The following is a 17,956-nucleotide window of genomic DNA, read 5'->3' on the forward strand; positions in this document are numbered from 1 at the left end:
CCACGTCTACCGCTGCCATCTCGACTGTTTGTTGATTTGTGAAACGCGCATTTCAATATGTTACTCACTACGGCTCAGCCAATCAGGAATTTGCGGACGCCAGCGTCCGCAGATATGAACAAAAGGGGGTTCTTAGAGCAGGCGTCCCCTCCCCCTCTCCCCAATCCCCCTCCCCTTTTTCCCTTCCTCCTTATTTCCTACCCCCTACCCCTTTCGACGCCTGCTACGCAGGCTACGTTTTTATGTAAAATACTTCTGAAGTCGAGGAAAAGCAACCGAACGCGATATTTCCTACACAGTTCTATAAACTCGAACTCGGTGTCATCGCTAACATAGAAAGCTGAGAAAACGACTTCGAGTACGAGTACGGCTAGAAGTTGTTCTCGCACTCGTACTCGTTGTTGATGCTAACATCCTCTATTATTGCAGTCGTTTACATGAGAGCCGGACGAAACGCTTCGTTGATTACATGACAACGGTACAAACTCAAAAACAGAAGATTCTTGTAGCTATATAACTTTCTTAAGTCGATTATTTAACATATTATTCACTAACTGTCCTAACTGGTCACCTGACTGTTACACAATTTAAATGTACAGCATCTCAAAATGGTGCAATCCCTCACATTAACCGAAGCATATATTCAATTGAAGCTACTTCCAAGTCTTGTTTACAGTTATAATTCATAGCAGTGTTCTTATTTTGATAAGAAAAAGTAAAAATGATTGCGCCATAGGAAGCAACATGCTATTTATGGATCCGGTCTGAGATTCGTTTCCGTTTTTCATGACGGTACAGTCTCAGACCGGTAAGAAAATAACTCGTGTTGGGACAGCGACCGACACGAAGTCAGACCGCTCTGAGTTCGTTTTCAGGCCGGTCCAAGAGAGAATGATCTAAGAGAGTGAATACCCCTATACATGACCCTCTTCCCATGAAAATTTTTTAATCTATGCTTGGTTCTGTGTCATACTGCGTGGTTATTTTTAAGGACGCCACCTTAGTGGTCGGTTAGAGTGGTGTCATGCATGTAATTTTAAACTTCGCGAGTAAATCATTTCACTGCCGATCACGCACAGCAAGCGATATGACGTGCAAAAATACATGTAGTGCTTCGTATACTCCGTGTAGCGTAGTACATACAGCGAACTTAGAGATCACCAGGGTGTCTAGTGGTCGCTTAAAGAGATAGCAAGGGGTCACAAGAGGTCGCTTACAAGGGTTTCTAACGATAGGGCTTCCTGTGGGAAAATTTGGTGTTTCGGATAGATTTGTCGCCTATGGGAGTTGGTAGACTGAGAGCAGCCTCTTATTTCTCTTTTGAGTCACAGTATATCAAGAGCACGCGTGAGAGGGGATCCGATGGGGTACTTCCTATAATTTGCTGTACGGGGAGGCCCCGCCCGAAAGGGGTACCTTTTTCAGGCATATAAAAGGGTAGGGATTTGACGAGTTGAGGTACATGGAAGGGAAAGGAAATCTGCTACTCGGTGTATAAAGAACTGAAAGGGCTAACAAATGGTTTTGAAAGGCTGTGTAGAAATCAAGAAAACTTCCTGCCTTACTGATTTATTCATATTTAAAAGAAGACAGTGCATTCACAGTAGTTAAAAGGGATGCAGTGTTCTAGGCTAGATATGTGAAAGGGGTGCGATTTGTTAATAGAAGGTATATGAAAAGGGTAACTTTTCTGTCAAAAAAAGTACGATGAAAACGCTAAGGGGTTGAACCTCAAACGGAGCCTCTGCGTATAAATTGTAATTGGGTTTGCCCCCTTCCCTCTTCCCCCTCCCCCTCCGGAGATGGGAGCGGTGAAGCCGCGTAGGAACGAGCCAAAATTAATTTGCATACATTTACTTTTCACTCGCCGAGGGTGGCTCTAGGGATTTCGTGCCACTGGTCACCCTAGATAAATGTATTTTTAATTTTTCAAAACGTTAGACAGTTTACATGCCAGTTTAATACATTGGAACTTTAGACATGTCCCTTAACTCGAAACGATAATTGATCCTTGGTGCATGAGGATCAGTGGTAACTACTTATAGGAGGTACATTTACAAAGAATATTTGTCGCACTTTCAGCAATCGGGAACATCACTTATCTCCTCTCGATTGGTGGGAAATGGAATGAAGAATCCCATCAGAAATACCAGGAATAATAATAAAAATGATATGGAGCTAGTTTGACTGTTGCATCAGGCTATCTACGTTAAATCGCACATTTCCATGATCCCGGGGGGTAAGAAAAAAGCCGGTACTAATGAATCACCCACTTTCTTTATTTTTATTTCATCTAATACTACATGATGCCATTTATTGAGTGTTATATTATTTCCCTTTTACTCATACTAGGACCATTGCAGTAATTCTTGCTTGTTTTTACTTTAGATCCTGGTGTTGAATAGTGCCGATGTGGTTAGCTTTCTTTTAAAATTGACCCCTTAAAATAAAAAAAAAAGGGCTTCCGTTATGGTGACTTCAATCTATGAGGTCCTATCGCACGAAGATTTTCCAAAAATCGCCACGTGACACTCCCACATGGTAATCGTCGCATTCCCACCTGCTAGACGGTACAAGAAGCCAGTGGTAAGCTGCCCATACAAAAGCAGTGTGGTCGTATAATCTGTCCTGATCTCTATCAAAACCCCCCCATTTGCCTATTTTTTTAGCACCGTTTTCGTAACCCCAATCTTTGCAGGCTCTTGATAACCGTGAGTTATCATTGCTCATGATCACAAACGAGCCACAAGAGGCAGGCATCACATCTGTCTCACCACTGAGGTATTTCACGGCAGCTTCACCTTTGCTGTTAGCAGCCGTGGTGATGTGAAATGTACGACCTCCTCCTTTCTTGCAGTAAAATCTTATCTGAGTGAAATGCAAGTGCTTCCTCAGCTCCTTCATGGCGCTTTTTGTGAGTAACATCTCTTTGCTGCTTACTCCGCGGTACGACGTCTTAACTGGCAACTGAGTCGTTGAAGAACCATGCGAAATAACGTTGGATACAAGAAGCCATCCCCCTGAAATTCGATAAATGTTTATCATTGGTTTATCTGTCATGTGGACCAAAAGAAGCAGTAATGTTTAGTTCAAAATAATTCACACGGCGGAAACCCATGCCACCTTGGGTCTAATCATTGTTAAATATAACTCAGGCGAACTGTACAGTACCGCAACTGATCCCGACCGTAAACGATCCTCAGACCGCAAATGATCCCCAAAATGGACCGCAAATGATCCTCGACCTCAAGTGATCCCCATTGTCGACCGCAAATGATCCCGAGAGGAAAATCAGAATGGCCTGGACTTAAGTTACTGGGTCATCGTGTCACGTTTATTATCGCAACAAAAAGTATTAAAAATTCAACTCAATAAATTTAACAAATAAATGCCAAGACTGAAAATATAAGAAACCGTAAATATAACATAAATAAACGCAAACAAAAAAAAGGAAACACTTAAACTGTCAGTAAAACAATAGCTCTTGCTTAATTGCTGGTTAGCATTAAAGCTTCACTGAACTAAATTCACATACTATAGTTCAATTAGATGCAATACTCTTAAGAAGAAATCGCTCAAACCCTGCCTCGTATCAACTTTAGGAAATGATAACTTTTGTAACGGCGAAACTCTCTGAAAACGACCCCAGATAAAAGCTCGCTCTAGTAGACTGAAACCCATAAAGATAATTCTTTGCTCATAGGTACAAAATTTTCTACTTAATCGTTCCTTCGTTTCTGTTTCCCTAATGTTGTAACTGTCTGTGTGTCCAGCAGCAAAGAAACGGGAAATGAATACACGGGTTTGCGCCGACAGGGTCCTTAGCACTAGACGCAACATTTTCACGAGTTGTAGTTACTAAGTGTATTTCGAAATAAACCAAAAACCTCTACAGAGTGATAAATACAGGGGTCATATTTCGGGGTCATATTTCCCTATTCCTAAGCGTTAAAATGAAAGAAACATTTCCTTCTTAAAGTCCTTCCTGCCCTAAATCTTCACAGCTACGAAACATCAAATGCTTGAATAACGAAATGAGAAAAAAATACATTTTGTACCAAAAGAAACAGTTTTATTTATTCATTGTTCTACGCGATGTGCAAATTCTCAGCACATTCACCATCCATGCCTAAAACAGTATTCCAGTCCTCTACTTTTCACTGGATCACTTGCGGTCGACAATGGGGATCATTTACGGTTGAGGATCATTTGCGGTCTACTTTGGGAATCGTTTGCGGCACTGTACAGAACTAAGAACCCGACACTAAGAAATTCGTGACTCGCTAGGCGGGTGCTAGTCTGAAGTTGATACTAAAACGAGGCTTATTATTCATTCAAACATCTTCTCCATGGTAACACTTGACAGTTACAAGAAGAATTGATAAACTGGTGGATTTCACGTGTCTTCTTAGTCTTGAAGATAGGGTACTTTTGCTGTTTTTGCTATGTTTTTAAGTAGTAGATCAAGTTTTTTTTTTCTGCGCAAAACCAGTAAATTTCTCTATCAGTACTAAAACAACTGAGGTAACTCGTACTCGGGTTTCTCTGTTGCTGTCCCTTTTGTCTGGCGATAGCCTGTACTATCGAAGTCATTAACCGGATACTCTCATTTGGGGTGTTATCCGCCGAGGCCGAAGGCCTTCTTGATCTGCGTAATTCTCATCCAATAATTTCTAATTGTCATACAAAGTCTATTGTTACAAGTAAGGACTAAATTATCGGTGTGAATTTTGTTCATATTTTTAGGTATTGAGAATTTCCTGAACTTACTTTAGAAAAAAATGGGTTTTCCCTAGCTTCAACTCAAACCATACCTCCGTCAGTTGTCATGTCACAATATGCCTTAAAAGGATTTTTAGTCCTTCCAGGGTCAATCCAGTACTCCCCGTCTCCATTGGAGGTACCTAAGTCCTTGATTTCTTTGCAGGATTGAGCGGGATCGTAGGAAAACAGACCGCGTGTCGCTACAACAAAATAGATATCAACATTAGAGATCAACTTTGAAGAATACGCCGGCAATCGTTTTCAAAGAGACTTAAAATAGTATCAATATACAGGTAATCAGCATCCCGGATCTTGCTTTATTCATTCAGATGAGTAGTGATTCCTGTTGCTGGAAGTAACTTAGAGTTGAGGCTACTAGGGGGGAAAATCATTAAAAATAATAATGCATGTGAACAGATTCCTCGGCTTAAACCTGTAGTGTAGGCTAGTCCCAGTTCACAGCTAAGAATCCACGACAAATGTGTTTGCCTCAGTCTAATAAATTAAAAGCAGAGAATGCGATAATTGCGTGTTCTACTGAGATATTTACCTTTACACTTCTTGCCATCTCCTTTGTAACCAGGTTTACAGGTACAGGTGAAAGACCCTTCAGTGTTCTTACATAACGCATTTCTGTCACAGTTATGGATTTTGCTTGTACACTCGTCGATATCTACATGAAAATCATAAAATTGCACTTATTTTATTGAAGTTACTGTAGTCGGTGTAGTTGGTGTAGTTAGTGTAGTTGGTGTAATTGCTGTAGTTGGTGTTGTTAGCGTAGTTGCTGTAGTTGGTGTAGTATGTGTAGTTTGTGTAGTTCCTGTAGTTGCTGTAGTTCGTGTAGTTGCTGTATTGTGTGTAGTTATTGTGGTGGGTGTAGTTACTATAGTTTGGCGTAGTTGGTGTATTTTGGTGTCGGTTGGTGTATTTCTGGTGTAGTTTGTGTGGTTGCTGTAGTTTGGTGTAGTTGTTGTAGTTTTTGTGGTTATACAAGATTTATTCTATCAGATAATAACTAAAATTACGTAAATCCTAACTTACGCGAACACCAAAAAAACTGTTGTGTGTGTCATTGGCGCCTTCTCTGTTTAATATATATATATATTTTTTATGTTGAGGGTGTTGTTGTTGTTGTTTGTTTAATGAAATGATGTTGCTTTGTAACTCGCTTATTTTAAAATATTATTATAATTGATTTACCTTCTTATAAAGCTTTCAACGGGTAAAGTTATTCTTAGATTTCTTTTGCATTATGTTGGGTAGATGATCGCAGCAATAATCACCTCATCGGTATATTACCGTAAAGTTTCGGAAAGTAACGAGCCTCCCAAAGAAGCAACCCTCAGAAAGTTGCGTTAGATTTCACAGGTGTTAGCAAATCACCACCATTAATTTGACTCAGCAACTACAGTAACTACACCAAACTACACCAACTACACCAAACTACATCAACCTACACCAACTACACCAAACTACACCAACTACACAAAACTACACCAAACTACACCAACTACACAAAACTACACCAACTACACCGAACTAAACCAACTACACAAAACTACACCAAACTACACCAACTACACCAACTACACCAAACTACACCAACTACACAAAACTACACCAAACTACACCAACTACACAAAACTACACCAACTACACCGAACTAAACCAACTACACAAAACTACACCAAACTACACCAACTACACCAAACTACACCAAACTACACCAACTACACCAAACTACACCAAACTACACCAACTACACAAAACTACACCAAACTACACCAACTACACCAAACTACATCAACTACACAAAACTACACCAAACTACACCAACTACACCAACTACACCAAACTACACCAACTACACAAAACTACACCAAACTACACCAACTACACAAAACTAGACCTACTACACCAAACTAGACCTACTACACCAAAGTACACCTATTACATCAAACTACACCAAACTACACCAACTACACCGAACTAAACCAACTACACAAAACTACACCAAACTATACCAACTACACCAAACTGCACCTACTACACAAAACTACACCAACTACAGCTACTACATCAACTACAGCAACTACACTAACTACACCAACTACAGCTACTACACCAACTAAAGCTACTACAGCAACTACACATACTACACATGCTACAACTAGTACACCAACTCAGCAACTATTACACCAGCTCAGGAGCCCATAATCCGGAGCGTCTAACTTCCATATTGCGCTTATGCAACGGCGTTTTCACAAGTGGGTTTATTTTTAGATAAGCCTTTCCCGGGAATTGCCTTCGAAAAGCCAATAACAAGCAATAGCGTCAGCAATAATAAACTTTTAATACGTAACCAGGACAGCTCTTCACATTGAAAAAAAAAAGCATGGCAGAAGCACGTAAGGAGTCTTCAGAAGATTCTTCTGACAGTACTTCAAGCGACAATTTCAGTATTTACAGGGAAACTAGCAGTTCAGAGGAAGATCTGCAAAACGTAGAAGAGCCCGGGACGGCTACTTCTTCGGCGACAACGCATAATTCACGCAAAGAAGAACGGAATTACATATAGAACGCAACGCATTCGCGATGGACCAAAATTAGTCCTCATTTTTTTTCATCTTGATTGATGCGGACGTCAACGGCAACAGTCATTTTTCGCGGGAAAAGCTTATCTAAAAATAAACTCACTTGTAAAAAACGCCGTTACACGAATTTATGGCAGTTGAACGCTGCGGGTTATGGGCTCCTGACCAGCTACAGTAAATCCACCATCTACAGCAACTACACTAACTACAGCTACTACACCAACCACAGCAACTACACTAACTACACCAACTACAGCAACTACAGCAACTACGCTAACTACACCAGCTACACCAACAACGGCTATCACACCAACTACACTAATTACACCAACTACAGCTACTACACCAACTACAGCAACTACACTAACTACACCAACTACACTAGCTACACCAACTTCACTAACTACACCTACTACACCTACTACACCAACTACACCAACTACACTAACTACACCAACTACATCAGCTACAGCAACTACGCTAACTACACCAACTACAGCAACTACACTAACTACACCAACTAACCTAACTACACCAGCTGCACATACTGCACCAACTACAGCAACTACAGCAACTACACTAACTACACCAACTACAGCTGCTACACCAACTACACCAACAACATTAACTACACCAACTACAGCTAGTGCAGCAACTACAGCAACTACACTAACTACACCGACTACACTAACTACACCAACTTCACTAACTACACCAACTACACCAACTACAGCAACTACACTAACTACACCTGCTACAGCAACTACGCTAACTACACCAACTACACAGACTACAGCAACTACACCAACTACACAGACTACAGCAACTACACCAAGTACAGCAACTACGCTGACTACACCAACTACACTAACTACTCCAACTGCACCAAGGAATGTCTCTATATTCGCGACGGTTATCATGAATCCATTACCCAAATTGGTAATGGCATTCTTATCATTTTGATCCTTTTCACCAATAAAAACCTAGCCTGTGTACAGGTGCCCCCTCCCCCTTTTTTAAGCATTCATTTATTGTGAAAAAAAAAGAAGATAGCTACCAACATAAACTGCAGCACCTTTGTTAAAATCTTAAGCTTTGATTCCGTTTCCTCTACTATGACTGAAAGATGATACTACATCCATGCGCGTTTACATTAGATGGCTTTTTTGTTGTTTTGGTTACATTCCTGTTATTAAATATTGACGTGAGCCACAACCCCCGAGATTACCTCAGGTGCCAACTAACAGATCATTTAATGTAAGTTGTAAAACCGACCTGATGACCGCTTTTACCTTGAACACAAGTATAGTTATAGCAGTTATCGCAGGACACATCGTTCCAAGTGTAGCCATTATTGGCACCCAGAGTGTGAACACAGTCTTCGTTTTTCCAGTTGTTTGGTTGTTGCGGAGCCCAGAACCGAAAACTGGTTATTTCCTTGTTTTTCCAGACAAATGATCCCTCAAAGCTTCGGTCATTAAGTCCAACCCATGATCGCTCTCCATTATGACGGTGCTGAATGTAGACATTTTCTTCTTGGTTGTGCACTGTTACCAGATATGAGTTCATTGCTGAACAGTTGGACACAGCAGTCACCCAAGGAGCGCATAGAGAGCTTGTTAAATAGCAGTATCCATTGAAGTAATCCCATCCAGATGGACAGATGTCTGCGCGTATGCAAAGTAGGAATTAGTGAACTGTCTAATCATATTGCTTAAAATGTATAGCTTTAGGTGCAGTTATGTGCTTCGAACATTTTTGTTATTTCTGTTTTTTTTTGCGATTAAAAAAGGAAATGGAAAAGCAGAAGCTTTTTGTTCAGGACAAAATAAAGGCAATACATAAGACAAAAATAACTGCAAGTATTATAAAGCACACCATTATACACCTGAAAACGTATTTGGAAAAAGGGATGAACGTTGTTTTTCATCATCACCCGAATGCAGTTTTCATTATTTCCTCCAGTTTTTGTGCATTTCTTTTGTGTATTGCTTGTATTCCTCTTTTTTTTATTATTCAGAGAGTTGTAAGTACTGAAGTTTATTAGTTTTGTAGCAGTAGAGCTCTTACCAGACAAAACTGTGTACGTTACCGACAATGGGTCATATTTTGCTTCATATAATTCTTTGACACAAGCACGAAAGCCTGTCTTGTTGATGTACTGCAAGAAAGGGATGTTTATCAGCTCATTAAGTAGTTCACACAGACGGCGGAAGGCATTTTTTTTCCTTGCTAGTAGAAAAAAAAGTATAGAACAGTTCAGGTAGGTCTTGACTAGAAGACTTTCCATATTTCTCAGATTGACACATGTTAAGAAGTGATCAACCCTGTTTAACAAGTTTGCATAACAGGGCTTCAAAGGGAAGAGGAAAGCGGACAATTGAGTGCGCGTTATTACATGTCAACAACTTAAACCTCTCATGCGATAACTGCTGTCAAAGTTCAAATGTTTGGCGGCGAAATATGTCGCGTTCACGGGAAAGTAGACCGCGCGGGTCAAGGAAACAGCAGATAAAAATAACCTTCATCACACGCGTGCGTACTTTCAATAGATTTCAAATAATCATCATGGGGCAAAGGGATTCACACTCTTAGCTCAATCTCTCTTGCTTAACGTCAGTTTTAGTTTTCTCATTGCTTTTTGTTTGACAACATTTGCTTACCTTCTGCTATACAGCTACACAGCTTCTTTTTAAACACAGTTTTAACGACTTTCCATAATTCATGGTCATTTTACTAGCCAAGGGTTATGCCCGATCGTTAGTTAAAAGGATAAAATTTAACTTTTTTGCTGTTCTTCGCACGTTTTGTATTCTATAAGCTCTTATTCTCAATAGAACGCTATCTGTATTGTAAAATAGAGAGTGTTAATTATAGTCATTCGTATTTTCATAAGGTTTTTAAACTTGCACACAACACATGTAAGTGTGGTTGCAAGTGTTATGTTACAGAAATTCATAAAATAAATGAAAAAGAAAATAGTTAAATAAATAAATAAAAACATACCTCTACCCACTCAGCTATGCTGTTATGAATTGGACTCTGACTTCCATTTTTGGTGGAATGATTGGCAGAAACAAACACATGTGGAGTTGAGTTATAAACTTTAGTAAAAGTAGCGTCCTGTCAAAAGAAATTACATAATTGTAAAACTTCAGTCTCTGACATTTATAAAAAGGTAAAGACTTGTTCCACATTAGGGCATTAAAAATCTACATTTCATTTTAAATGTTTACTGAAATATGACAGGCAGTCTTATAAACTGATTAAGTGCAACTACCATCACTAGAGACATGATAGGGGAACCGTTTTCTTTTGCTCTCTGATTGTAAATTTATTCGATTAAAATTAACTGCACTGTGACGGGAACTGAACCCAAAAGACTAATGAAAGGACTGGAATACTGACCTTGCAGAAGGCATTATAATGACTCTGAGCGGGAGGTTTATCATTCGAAAAGTAAATCGAATTGTGTTCTGAGAAGGGAGGCTCGTCAAGATATGAAAACGCTAACCAATTCTGAAATAAAGTAAATAAATAAATTAATAACAATGAAAAGAAAGAATTCTTTTTCAGTCTCACGACCCAACTGCAAAAAGATTGTGTCAACGTCGAAAATAAAATGGTAATCTCTCAACAAGGTTTATATAAAACAGCCACCCGACCGACATCGTAGGTTACAAGAAAGCAATAACATGGTTGGGTTGACAAAGCCGGATGAAGAGGAAACAAATGGAGGGAAATATATTTTCAAACAAAAAATCGTGCATCTCTGCTGGACCAACTGCTGGAAGCGTAAAAAAGCGAAAAGATGAGATGGAGAAAGATACCAGTCTGCCGCACTTAGTGTCCAACGAAAAACGCTGTTCGTTCGATTCCATGAGATTAGCGTTACTTACAACAACAACGTCTTGGTGTGATCCAGCGTAGTTTTGCAGTTCTCTCAAGCAAACTTTGCAGGATGATTGTGTGACATCTTCAATCCATACGCTTGCTGCGTCACGTTTTAATCCTGGATTGTAATGTTTGGCAGTCACAAATACCGACGGTATCACAGAGAATTTTCCCTGAAAAATAAATCCGAGTTAGGCAACTCTTAACTCTTAGAAAGTCACGAACAGGAATCAATTTCGTATTTTTGCAAAAAGGAACCCATGACATTTGTGATATGCTGGAAATTGGTAAAAGAATAATTTGTACTAACATGACATTGTTCGACTATTGGTAATAAGTGTACGGCTGCACCAGAACGACAAATCACTGCTGATGCATATTAAAAACGATCGGTTATTATTAACTGAGTGACCTCAGTAGAAGTGAGGCGTTTCAAAAGATATGATCTTGAAAAGACTGGAAAGGACAAGAAAACCCAACACAGGCCACTCACTGTAGGAAGCATGACAGTCGCACAAGTCGTACCAGTCCACCACTGTGTCATGCGCACTTCACCAGTCACGCCACCCACTGGAGCACCTTGGTACGCCATCCAATCAACTGTCACGTTAGCATACGACTTTCGTTCGTTATATCCTGCCGCCATTACACAAGCAGTGAATCCGTCGTTATTCACATTTTCAACCCACGATACTGCCGCGTCATGGACATACGATTTGTCACTGGTATCCATATGATTGACAGTTATCTGCACTTGAATGGGTTTGTCAGGGTAAAACACAAACGGTTTGAAATGAATGGCATGACAGTGAGAGTAGCCCAAGGATGGAATATGTGGCATGTGGCGACGACCACGCTGAAAAGGAAATCCTAGAAAACACATTTCAAGATGAAATATAGATTAGTATGACAAGCATGCGGAGCAAAAGGCATTACCCAGAACTTAAAAATGTTAACAAAGCAGCAAATGAGTGGTTCTTATAAAGAGGGTTGTTACTCTCTACTATAGAAGTCCAGGGAAAGTTCACAGCGGACAATGTATCGCATGTCACTGCATTAGGTAAATAGCATGGCAAGCAGTGGAGGGATTAGAACTTGCATCCTGAGCAGAGCTACACGGTGGCAAATGGTCAAGCCTATTAGCGCTAAAGGAAAGGAAAGTGAACATTCACTGTAACTACTACTTCTCGCAGAGAAAAGATTCAGTTCCAGTTATGCTTAAAAAAATATAACTCTAGGAAAGGTTATCCAGATATGTTAGGCAGAGCTACGTCCGGGTACGAAATGCAAACGATTACTACTACTACTACTACTACTACTACTACTACTACTACTACTACTACTACTACTACTACTACTACTACTACTACTACTACTACTGCTACTGCTACTGCTACTGCTACTGCTACTGCTACTGCTACTGCTACTGCTACTGCTACTGCTACTGCTACTGCTACTGCTACTGCTACTGCTACTGCTACTGCTACTGCTACTGCTACTGCTACTGCTACTGCTACTGCTACTGCTACTGCTACTGCTACTGCTACTGCTACTGCTACTGCTACTGCTACTGCTACTGCTACTGCTACTGCTACTACTACTAATCTCAGAGAGAAGAATCAGTTTTCAATTTGCTTCAGTGTTACATATATAAAAGAAAACAAATATTTTCGTTGAGAATTAACTGAAAATGCTTAAAACATATAATTAGTGTTTCCGCCACTTTTTCTGACCAGTGTTCTTATTAGCATTGCTCCATATCAAACGTTTTAGCAAAATTACGTAAAATTCTGAACTTCACGCATCTATCGCCGTTTTTCCCTCCAGGCTACATGGGTAAGTAAATAGCTCATTCGAAAAATTCGCTAAGGGATTAATACAGAATTCTAATAACACCAAAAACTACTTTTTAACAGATTCACAAAAACAACTGTACTAACCTTCACAGCTGCCAGGATGTTGCACGGTAAAGTTTAGTCGAAGTAGACAAACTTCTCTTTCAAACAAACATCTGTTATCGTATGTTGTGCCATTTGATGAGCAAACGGGTTCTTTGTAAGATGGGCAGCTATCCACACATACACAGCGTGCATCATCGGGTCCAAACGCCTTACAGAAGCTGTGATAGTAACACGTAACGTCTATGCAGGGATCCAAGTCTGAAGATAATTAAGCAAATAAAAACAGATTAGATTTAAAGTGCCCACACCCTAAAAACTATTTTAGAATTGAAAATGCACATTACTATGAGAACGTGCGCGACAAAAAAATTGCTTTGAGCACAATGTTATTAAAGAGGATTTAATAACACGTTCAAATTTACCGCTGTTTTGGCACACCATTTGTGCAAGTCTTCACTCGGATGCCTCTCGGAAACAAAGGGGCTCTGACGTATATTAAGAAACTATAACGTAAATTAAGGAACACGTGAAAACAAGTATAGATTCTACAAAAATTTCGTTTAATTTACAAGCTGAAACTGCTTTAAGATGCCAATAAGGTGCATTGAGGTTAGACGCAACAACACTGGTGACTCTAAGAAAAGGATAAGAATGCGTGTGATCCCGTTTTTCAGTTCCTGGATTTTTGTCTTATGACATCACATATGAGCCTGTTAATTTCGTGATCAGGAGAACCAGTGTGCCAAAGAAATTTAGACTTTAAAGTTTTCTAAAAAAATCTCATTTTCTTGAATACACAAAATTATTGCGACGAAATTATAGTAGTAACATGTTCTTTCAGTCAACCAAATCTACAATCCCCTAAAAAGAGACAACAAAAAATAGCATTAATTAGAGAAATAAAGCTTTTCATGAAACGACTTCAAAAGATTCATGTCATAAATTGTACTTGATACACTGCAGCATACAGCCTTTACCAAGGTTTTGATATATTGTTTAAGTACCTCCAATCACCAGGTAATCCAGTTGTACGATGTCCTTATAATTGGCGTTATTGCTGTATGTTCTCATACACACCTCGGTTTCGTTTGTAAAGGTATGCTAGACACAATCATAAGAAGTATCTGATTATCAATCATTAAGCGTCATCAGGTATTTTCTTACCTTAACTGCTATGTCACTACCAAAGGTCGTTTACAAAGCGAAACCGTGGCGTGCACAGGTTGGTTGGAAAAATTGGGAGAAAAAAAGCAAAAAAAAACTATTCTGGACTCCTTAAACGACATGAAAATTTGAAACAGAGACAATGCTAAAAGTAAGTTCGAAGGGAAAAGATAAGAAGGCAGCCCAAGGACGCAATGGACTAAGAAAAATGGCTCCAAGTTTCATATATGTTACCTGAATCCACGCAGTAACTGCGTTACAAGTTCCAGAAGCCGAGAAACGGGAGTTGTTGTTGTGGTAACTGAGTCTTGGTGAAACCATTACTACCGGAGGGGCATAGAAAGCATCAGTGAACTTTATTATCTAAAAAAACAAGAAAAGAATCAGCGTTCTTAAGTTTTTCTACACATATGCGGTATATCATGGATATATGTCGTTTAAATGGTTAACGACAATAACATTAGAGCGCAATGAATTTCTGAAAGATTTTCTATTTATGAATATAAGTGACTGACAAACCAAAACAGTATAGCTGATTAGTTACTTTACCTGACAGAGAGCGTTGTTTTGTTGTTTGTTTAGTGGTGAGTTATTCTTTGTTGTTACAAGGCCATGGATCAAGGTAGAATTCAGCGTCATCAGCTTAACAAATGCTATCCAGTCCTGAAGGACAAGTGAAAAAGTATTAACAATGTTATCAATATATTCTTCCTCAAGTCAACGTTGTTTCTAAGAGAAGGGAGCCCATTTCTCTGAACCCGTGTAAATCAAAGGGTACCCAACTTGGGATCTCTATGAAAAAAGCTACGATTTCTACTAGGCAAAGAGCAAAGGTAGAGCGCCAGGAACAACTGGTTCCTGCTAGAGCACAGCCCCTGTAAGTTGCAGCAAGGGAGGAACCGCTTGGTTGTCGTGTGAGTCTACTTTTAAACATGTAACAGGTAACAAAAGGAATTCACTTACCACCTTGATGTTTTTATGCAGCCCATCAAAAATTTTCGTTTCCCTGAGGCAAACCTTAAAACTATCCCTGCGTACATCCTCTACCCACAATGCCAAGGCGTCCTGAGGTCTCTTGAGAATTTGGTGACGAACTGTTACATAGATGCTCGGAGGAATTGAGAAACGCTGAAAAAGTAAAAGAGAACGAAATAAATAATCAATAACATTTCTTCTTCACACAAACAAGGATATGATATAAAACGAGGGAAGTGTGAAAGAAAAAAATCATTCTAAAATTGAAAGAAGCAAATTGGGTAGAATTTTTGCAGATGAAAAACTAAGAAGAGTTTTACGAATTAAACACAGAATTTGTAAATATAACGATTATTATGAACTTGACCACGTGGAAACAAAGGGAATCGAAATATCGACTTTCTCACTAAATTTTTTAAAAGCAAAAAATTAGCAAAAAATATGAAGATGGGTAAACCTTTTTAAAGATGTATAAATGTTAACCTTTTCAAAGGCGATCCTTTTACACTTTTCTCCAGTAGTCCAAGAATCCAACGAGACGGTGTCTAGTTGAGCGCCAACAGCAACAGATTGCAGTGCCATCCAGTTCACTTTCGTAGTCCCACTAGAACCATCTCCGTACTCCAAAACACAAACTGTAAATTCTTTATTATCCACAGATTCCACCCAAATAGCCGCGCCATCTCCACCACTATAACTCTTTGTTGCGTGGCTTTTGGAAACGAAAACTTTCACATCCTGCCTGCTATTGAAAGGATTCTCAAACGAAACCTTTTCACACGCAAACAGACCAGGAGTAGTAATGGTGAAATTGCATATTCCAGTTTTGATACTCAGCGCTGGGAAATGAAAAAAAGTAAAAAAAATAAAAATAAGTGTAAAAACAAAATACAGAGAAGAATATTCTCTTTTATACCTTCAACGTCTTGGTAAGTAAGTGCAGCTATGAAGAAGAAAGCCAACAACAACTGCACACGGACTTCTTGCTCGATACACATCTTGCTTGAAATGAAGAAAAATCCACTCTGTTAAACATTATACCTCTTAGCAATACGTGGCAATATAGTCCAACTTGTTTTTACGCGTTTAGTAGATCTCATTTGCTTTGTTTGGGGGGGGGGGGGGGGGTAGGGAGTAAAGATCTTTGAGGTAGTCAATTGTAAGAGTTATGCGGAAACTGAGAAGGGTAGGCACGTAGGTTCATTCACTGCACTGTCACCACTACCATGGCGATGTATTGAAAAATGCAGGGGAAGAGGCTCCTCTGTTCTTCTGTTTCCTTTAGGTCCTAAAATTATGTTTTCAAAAAATAATTTTAGGACTGAAAATTTTAACTTTGAAACGCTTCCAGTTGATCTGTCAGGATATTTTATACTATATATAATAAAGGCAAAAAACACAACAACCCACTGAGTAATACGGGAATTTGTGTGAACCTAGAGCACTTATAATCTTGAATAAAAAATGAACCAAACGAAGATTATATCATTTGTTTTATGTGGCCCAAAATTTCACGGAGAGTTATTAGGTGAGGTCTCAGCCACGAAATTGATAGCCGACTTCATCATTTCCATGACGCAAGCTTTACTGAATTATTTTGAATCCGAAAAATTATTATATTTACCTCCGCCACAACAAAAGTTAATATTTTGATTTAAAGATAATCTAGGGCGAATCTCGACCACAGAAAACTGTATTTTGTTTTTCCTTTCCATACTTTGATGATTAAGTCTTACGAACACGCACATTCCATCGAACTCGAGCGGGCAGGAAGGTTCCCTCTTGGCCCCGGAGGTGTAGCTTGTTAGATACAGCGAAGGGTTTACATCACCCTGGCCAGTTAACAGAGCAAGCAGTGAAGCAAGAGATATTCATTGAAAACATTTGCGAGTTAGTTATGTGGCATTAACAAGTTGTTCAGATTTGCATTTCAATATTCAGTTTATCGAGTCCGCACACTTTTTTATTCCCTTGTATGTATATTTAGGTTGCTTATAATTTCTGAATATTTGCTTAAAATTAAAATTTTCATGGCTTTTATTAGAAGCAACGTTTGCGTCGAGAAATTAACCAGAGTATTAAAAGACAAACACTTTCCTCTTACTTTTGAATGCTTGATATTGATACGCCGAATTTCATTTACCCATTTCAGGCCAAGACAATTATACTGAGATCCGAAAATTGTAATCAGGATACTTGATTAAAATTTAGTTCGCAGAAGATCACACAACGATCGTTCGAATTCTGCTTAGTCAGCGTGTTATACTCTGAAAAAAAGAAAGAAATTTCAAGGACTCGGTACGGTATGGCCTCTAGTCGTATTTGAGCCTTGAGAGTAAAAACCTTTATTGTTTAGACTCATAGTGCTCCTCTAAATTGTCCAACCTCGACTTAATTTAATTTTTCGCTATAAAGTTTGCGATTCAAGGGAATTATCCTCTTTCACCGTATTTCTCCTTCATAGCGACCTCAACATAGGTTTGTTACCCCATGTTATCTGAAGACGAACGACTTCCGCGAGACAAAGGTAAATAACTATTCTCGTTCCAACGCGTTGTCTATCTCAGTAACCATGAAAGGGTCCAATGATTTTGTTATTTTCCTTTTCTAAAAGGAGGAAATATTGATATAGATAACCATGGGCTACAAAAGGTACGTTTT

General features: G+C 39.2%; 3 protein-coding genes across 3 annotated transcripts in view; all 3 read right to left on the reverse strand.

Annotated features, from left to right (window-relative positions):
* Positions 1-17,956, reverse strand: part of LOC140936010 (lectin BRA-3-like) — a 98,512-nt gene that overhangs the window by 57,766 nt on the left and 22,790 nt on the right. The gene's annotated exons all lie outside the window — the stretch shown is intronic.
* LOC140932822 (uncharacterized) lies at positions 2,256-3,060 on the reverse strand. The gene has a single exon (XM_073382328.1). The coding sequence runs from the start codon at positions 3,058-3,060 to the stop codon at positions 2,494-2,496; it is 567 nt and encodes a 188-aa protein (XP_073238429.1). The 3' UTR covers positions 2,256-2,493.
* LOC140932823 (uncharacterized) lies at positions 4,804-16,391 on the reverse strand. The gene is made up of 15 exons (XM_073382329.1): positions 16,212-16,391; positions 15,779-16,134; positions 15,284-15,448; positions 14,870-14,983; positions 14,555-14,683; positions 14,161-14,257; positions 13,196-13,414; positions 11,749-12,125; positions 11,261-11,428; positions 10,770-10,880; positions 10,368-10,484; positions 9,432-9,522; positions 8,654-9,028; positions 5,315-5,437; positions 4,804-4,964 (listed from the first exon to the last, which is right to left on the reverse strand). The coding sequence occupies exons 1-15, from the start codon at positions 16,291-16,293 to the stop codon at positions 4,804-4,806; spliced, it is 2,685 nt and encodes an 894-aa protein (XP_073238430.1). The 5' UTR covers positions 16,294-16,391.

The sequence above is a fragment of the Porites lutea genome, chromosome 4 (assembly GCF_958299795.1).
Source record: "Porites lutea chromosome 4, jaPorLute2.1, whole genome shotgun sequence".
NCBI classification, from domain to species: domain Eukaryota; kingdom Metazoa; phylum Cnidaria; class Anthozoa; order Scleractinia; family Poritidae; genus Porites; species Porites lutea.